This window comes from Triticum dicoccoides, chromosome 2B (genome assembly GCF_002162155.2).
Source record: "Triticum dicoccoides isolate Atlit2015 ecotype Zavitan chromosome 2B, WEW_v2.0, whole genome shotgun sequence".
NCBI lineage: Eukaryota > Viridiplantae > Streptophyta > Magnoliopsida > Poales > Poaceae > Triticum > Triticum dicoccoides.
In genome coordinates this window covers 476,491,945-476,498,885 of record NC_041383.1, presented here as the reverse complement: position 1 = coordinate 476,498,885, position 6,941 = coordinate 476,491,945, and the positions used below count along the sequence as shown (strand labels likewise).

The window sequence follows — 6,941 nt, the reverse complement described above, 5'->3', positions numbered from 1 at the left end:
TTTGAGGGGGATTTAAACCTCTTCTAAGTCAAAATACGAACCAATCCTTGCCAATCCCCTCCAATCCTCTTGGGAGGAGGATTAACCGAACAAAGCCTCAAGACGAGGGCAGACTACAGTAATCCATCAGTTGAAGATTAAGCATCAATACAATAGGATTTTACAAGTGTTACTTTCCAGCTGCCCCGCATTCTTAGGCCTTGTTTAGAATGCTGGAATTGGGTATGAAATTCGGAGGACTTGCTCTGTTCCTGTGAAGTTCCCGCGTTCCAAAGCCCAAACAGGAACTGTACTCTTTCGAAGATATTATCTGACAAAGGTTGAAAAGCGAACATGAAATGGGCAGAGCGGTATGCGTTACAGAATTTCATATGGATATAACCAGCCTTTCTTAAACAATGGAGCACTACATTGTGTTGCTGTTGTCTATTGATAAAGGGCAGCGAAGAGCTGGACAAAACCATGTTTTTATCTTACAACTGAAGGGAATCCTCACAATCTGCTAGATACAGCAAGGTACTTTGTATGACGCGCCTGAGCCATCAATTTGCCACTCCTTTTCTTCCTGAAATCAACAGAGATAACACCGACTGATTTTCCAGCACGCAATAGCTTCGCCTCAACCTCTATTTCTTCCTGGAAAATTAATCAAAGAGTTTACAGCATGTCAAATAACTACTAAAGAAAGCATAACAACGAAAAGACGAAGGTACGTTCAAAATTAATCAAGCCTTCTCATACTACTCCCTCCGTAAAGAAATATAAGAGTGTTTAGATCACTAAAGTAGTGATCTAAACGCTCTTATATTTCTTTCCAGCGGGAATACTATATAGCAATAAATTGGCCAACGCTGCCCTTTCCGGGTGAAAAAATTGTAGCCAAGCAACCTGAAAAGGCCGTTTTGATTTTTCACAGCAATATCTGGACAACATGACAGTAACTCTGATCCTAAACTGATTCTCGGAACCATTTTATACCCAGCAAGCTCCAATTTGAATTGAACAGAATCCATCAAAGGAAACAGAAATAAATAACACGTAGAAATGCAGTGCATTGAACTCAACCATTCTTTTGCTTAATATGTACTCCCTCCGTTCCTAAAGAAGTCTTTTTAGAGATTTCAATAAGGACTACATATGGATGTATAGACATATTTTAGAGTGTAGATTCACCTGTTTTGTTCCGTATGGAGTCCGCATTGGAATCTCTAAAAAGACATATATCGAACTGAGGGAGTACTTATATTTCTATAGTATAAAAATGACTGCAAGGTAAGAAGTATTGGTCCTTTTATGTTGCCAACTGAGATGTCATTCTCCCATGTTCATCGATGTTAACTCTTCAGAATACCAACTTTCACCTTTCTAGAAGACTATGAATACGCAAGCAATCAAAGTTTAAGGCAAATTTTAATCAATCAAAATTTATTTGGGAAAAAGCACATTGTTAACTCTTCAAAATACCAACTTTCACCTGTCTAGAAGACTATGAATATGCAAGCAATCAAAGTTTAAGGCTAATTTTAACCAATGAAAATTGATTTGGGAAAAAGCAAGCAATCCAAGTTTAAGGCTAACTTTAACCAATGAAAATTTATTTGGGAAAAAGCAAGCAATCAAAGTTTTAAGCTAATTTTAACCAATGAAAATTTATTTGGGAAAAAGCAAATGTGCATGCAAGGGTGGGTGATTGAGTTTAGGGTTTATGTACTTGTGCATCTTTAAAAACTTCATAGATGTGTATCATGTTAGAGCATGTAGGTATGCAAACATGTGATCAAATGTGTCCTATACAAAAAATAGAAATGGTTGTAGTTGCACGCTCTCTGTTTATTTATTCTACAGAAATAGTAGGTAGTTGCATCAGGGACGGAGCAGACCAACTCCTGGTGAAGGACGGGGAGATTAAGCATAGATGGCGGGAGTGCGGGAGTACTTCGACAAGTTGTTCAATGGGGAGAATGAGAGTTCTATCATTGAAATGGACGACTCCTTTGATGAGACCAGCCTATGTTTTGTGCATCAAATCCAGGAGTCTGAGGTCAAGAAGACTTTAAAAAACGATGAAAGGAGGCAAGGCGATAAGCCTTGATTGTATCCCCATTGAGGTGGGGAAAGGCCTCGGGGACATAGCGATAGTATGGCTAACCAAGCTTTTCAACCTCATTTTTCAGGCAAACAAGATGCCAGAAGAATGGAGACGGAGTATATTAGTACCAATCTTCAAGAACAAGCGGGATGTTCAGAGTTGTACTAATTACCGTGGAATTAAGCTCATGAGCCATACAATGAACCTATGGGAGAGATTCATTGAGCACCCCTTAAGAGGAATGACTAGCGTGACCAAAAATCAGTTTGGTTTCATGCCTGGGAGGTTAACCATCGAAGCCATTTTCTTGGTACGACAACTTATGGAGAGATACAGGGAGAAAAAGGACTTGCATATAGTGTTCATTGACTTGGAGAAGGTCTATGATAAGACACCACGGAATGTCATGTGGTGGGCCTTGGAGAAACACAAAGTCCCAGCAAAGTACATTACCCTCATCAAGGACATGTACGATAATGTTGTGACAAGTGTTCGAACAAGTGATGTCGACACTGATGACTTCCCAATTAAGATATGACTGCATCAGGGGTCAGCTTTGAGCCCTTATCTTTTTGCCTTGGTGATGGATGAGGTCACAAGGGATATACAAGGAGATATCCCATGGTGTATGCTCTTTGTGGATGATGTGCTGCTAGTTGACGATAGTCGGATTGGGGTAAATAGGAAGTTAGAGTTATGGAGACAAACCTCGGAATCAAAAGGGTTTAGGCTTAGTAGAACTAAAATCGAGTACATGATGTGCGGCTTCAGTACTACTAGGCGCGAGGAGGAGGAGGTCAGCCTTGATGGGCAGGTGGTGCCTTAGAAGGACACCTTTCGATATTTGGGGTCAATGCTGCGGAAGGATGAGGGTATTGATGAAGATGTGAACCATCGAATCAAAGCCGTATGGTGAAAGTGGCGCCAAGCTTCTGGCATTCTCTGTGACAAGAGAGTGCCACAAAAGCTAAAGGCAAGTTTTATAGGACGACGGTTTGGCCCGCAATGTTGTATGGCGCGGAGTGTTGGCCGACTAAAAGGCGACATGTTCAACAGTTAGGTGTGGCGGAGATGCTTATGTTGAGATGGATGTGTGGCCACACGAGGAAGGATCGTGTCCGGAATGATGATATACGAGATAGAGTTGGGGTAGCACCAATTAAAGAGAAGCATGTCCAACATCGTCTGAGATTGTTTAGGCATATTCAGCGCAGGCCTTCAGAAGCTCCAGTGCATAGCGGACAGCTAAAGCGTGCGGAGAATGTCGAGAGGTCGGGGTAGACCGAATTTGACATGGGAGGAGTCCGTAAAGAGAGATTTGAAGGATTGGAATATCACCAAAGAACTAACTACGGACAGGGGTGCGTGGAAGCTTGCTATCCATGTGCCAGAACCATGAGTTGGTCGAGAGATCTTATGGGTTTCACCTCTAGCCTACCCCAACTTATTTGGGACTAAAGGCTTTGTTGTTGTTGTTGTTGTAAATAGTAGGTAGCACAATTTCTTTTCCAAGAACCCAAAGGGAGCTCTGCCATTTCGTTAGGAGAGAAAACTGAACGAAAACCGATACATATGAACCAAACACCACGCCAACCCCAAGTCCACGCACCAAACGAGAGGGCGACTCTGCCACCCAACCAGCCGGAGTCGACACCCTATACAAAACGACCCGTAGTCTCCATTCCAGCATATAGACCTCAACGAATGCACCTTCCTGGCTCCAAGGCCGCACACCCGACGAGCCAATGACTCTGTCATCCGAGCGGCCAAACCAGATACCCTACATCACAAAGGCGATCTCTGGAGCCGCCACTCAGGCTTCCACACCGGCCCCGAGGCCGCACACCCGACTAACCAACGTCTCTACCACCCAAGTTGCCAGAGCAGTTGCCATGCATACAAAAGGCAATCTCCGGAGCCACGGCCCCGGCTTCCACACCGGCCCTAAGCCAGCAACAACACTGCAAGAGAACACATGCCCCCGGCGCCCGCTTCAGCCAAAGCCGAAACTTGAGATTCACCTGGAGAATTTGAGATTCAAATGACAAGGCGAAGGGGCTCTACGACAATGCCTCCAAGGAGGCCAACGATGTCTGAGGACGCCACCATTGCCGACATCATCCGAATTCAGTGCTAGGCTTTCGCCTGGAGCTCACCAAACTAAGGCTGACGCGGTGGATCTCCGGGCAACCAGCCCGGCATATCCAATTCCGATCAACAACTTGGAGGCATCCACCCGAGCCACAACAGCCATGCACTTCAAATCAATTTCATGTCACATCATTTCCCATAGGTATTAAACCCTATGAACTGAAAGTAAGCATATATACTTGAGCACAGAATTTAATAATAAGCCAATCTCAAAATTATTTTTATTAAATTATATAGTTTGGCTTACAATAGGAACGCCGCTCAAAAGGTGTGTCAAAACAAGGAAAGTGGATTTATTGGAAGATGAGAAAAGAAAACAATTAGGAGTACCCTCTTTCTATGACATATCAGAATATCAAGCAAAAAGATTGCACGTAATGATTAGTAATGAGCAATATAACTAACATTTAAGATGGGAAAAAACCCACCGATAAAACAGTAACTGTATCACCATAGCATGAGATCATCTCAAAAAGGCAAAAGCTTCCTAATTACTCTCAAATAAAGGGACTCCATTAGATTGCTATATGGTCACCATTAAGGAAAACTGAAGAACAAGTATTTAGAGCCTCCTAACTTCTGTGACCTATGAGCATAGCTAATTATTCAAGTACAAAAATGTTGCATGGTTGTTATCCCAAAACAAATTGAATACACCCTACTGCTTATGCTCCAGGTCAAAACCTAATTATGAAAAGGAGGCAGCAAACAAGAATTTCTAACAACTTTCACCAAGTTCAAAGTAATTGCCACAACTAACCCCAGTTCACTCATGTCATCTTCCAACAACTTGTTACCATCACAAACTGGTTAGTTGTACACATGATACCAATGGAGGTACCACTGAGAGCCCAGTCGGCACCTAAGTGATACCTCAGTGAGCTCTCACAAATGGATAGTAAATTACTTATCCAAAAGTAATTAGTGTTGAACCGATGTAGCCCCTGTCAGCAAGACATAGTGTTATTGACACCCGATCCAATTACTCGCCTAAGAATTAAGATGCGCCCTAAAGCGTTCCAGAATAGAAACAACATGCAGAGGTAGGCGCCTCATTGCGACTCAATTACTCCAAGTCCAATGCCTCAGCAAATTCACAGGGCAGAATTCTAGTTCGAAATGCACGTCAACTTGGACAGAATCATAGTTTCATCACAAAAAATTCCAACCAACATAAACTAAAATCTGTTGATGACGAACAGGAACAATGTCTGAAGCCATAGTATGGAAGAGAGAAATTGTAGTCTCACCCCGACGGCGGCCGTGTCGACGTAGGACACGCTGATCTCGAGGGAGACCCCGCTCGTGCCCACCCCGCTGGAGAAGAACACGGCCGAGCCCAACTGGTCGGCGAGCGTTGCCGTGACGCCGCTGAGAAGGTACCCTTGGGGGCTCTGCAAATCAATCCCCAATTCGAACCAGACACCAGGCGCCGTCACGTCAGCGTGTCGAAACCGAAGGAGTAAGGGAGCTAACGCTCGAGGTTTCGGCGGGGAGGGAGCGCGTGGCTTACGGCGATACGGGGGGTGACGACGAAGGAGCAGAGGACGCTGCCGTGCTCGGCGGCCTCGAGGCGGACGCCGCTGATGACGAAGGAGTCGTAAGGGGTGGAGCCCGAGATGTCCGCGGCGGAAGCAGTGGGCTCGAGGGTCCTCCGCACCGCCTCCGGGTCCATGGCGCGGCGGTGGCGCTGGGGCCGGCGACGAGGTAGTGGTCGCCGCCGGATCGGGGAAAGAGTTGCGGGGGTTTGGCGGGGCACGCAACACAAAGACAATGTGGGTGGATACCTGCGGTGTGCGAGCGTGGTTGGCTGGCAGTGGCAGCGCCTTGCTAGGCTGGCGGGTGAGATAAGCTACAGCTGACAAACGGTCCCACAAAGTAAGGAACATGATTGGGCCCACTAGAACGAACTAAAAGCTTTTATTTCTAGGTTCAAGTACTATCTACTTTAAAATTTGTCAAAAAAAAGTTGACATTCTGAGCCTTATTTGGTCTACTACCCCCGTCAATGAATAAGTGTACGGTTGGCACCAAAATTTATCCAGAAAAGAGTGTCCAGTGCATTTTAAAATAGAGAAAAATATTTCTCTCTCATTACACGATAATCAATATCAATAACATTCAACACATGGTCTTCTCACTTTCTACGTGCACTTAGCTCGTTGGGGTGGGGTAATTAAAAAGAAGAGAGATGGTAGCTTGCACCTTAACAATGCATTTTTACCCACTCCATAATTTGTCCTAAAATTTCTATGTGTATATTTTTTTTGCAGGATAAAACTTGTATTACTCAATCTCTCGAGAATTACAATCACGCTTGCAATATCTAGGAGTTCTTCCGGACCGGATCCAAGCCACACAACCGTTCGGCATCGTGATTGTCCAAAATTTGCCAAGAAATGACTAGCATTATTTTTGCTACAAACAATATGAATAATACAAGAATTACGCTCGATCAAAAGATTTTTGATCTCCTTTATCATAAAGGCATATTTTGATTTATTTGTTTCTACACTTTGTATCATCTTCACTGCTTCTAGACTGTCTGATTCAACATTGATAGGTAGATTGCTCCATTGTAGCACAAGCAAAAGGCCCTTCCGGATGCCCATGATCTCCGTCTCAAGCACATCATCACAAGTAAACAAATGTCTGCATGAACAAAAAATGATTCTGCCTCCATGGTCTCTTAAAATCATAC

The 6,941-nt window shown here is 44.0% G+C and overlaps 1 protein-coding gene across 3 annotated transcripts; it reads right to left on the bottom strand.

Moving 5' to 3' along the window:
- Nucleotides 1-304: 304 nt before the first annotated feature.
- On the bottom strand, nt 305-6,047 carry LOC119364327 (acyl-coenzyme A thioesterase 13-like). Of its 3 annotated transcripts, XM_037629785.1 has the most exons (4): nt 5,754-6,047; nt 5,491-5,634; nt 5,001-5,184; nt 502-636 (listed from the first exon to the last, which is right to left on the bottom strand). In XM_037629785.1, the coding sequence occupies exons 1-3, from the start codon at nt 5,913-5,915 to the stop codon at nt 5,011-5,013; spliced, it is 480 nt and encodes a 159-aa protein (XP_037485682.1). In that variant the 5' UTR covers nt 5,916-6,047; the 3' UTR covers nt 502-636; nt 5,001-5,010. The 3 variants fall into 3 exon arrangements, with proteins under 3 accessions (XP_037485684.1, XP_037485682.1, XP_037485683.1); XM_037629787.1 differs by lacking the exon at nt 5,001-5,184 and having other exon boundaries at nt 305-636; XM_037629786.1 differs by lacking the exon at nt 502-636 and having other exon boundaries at nt 5,000-5,184.
- Nucleotides 6,048-6,941: the final 894 nt, after the last annotated feature.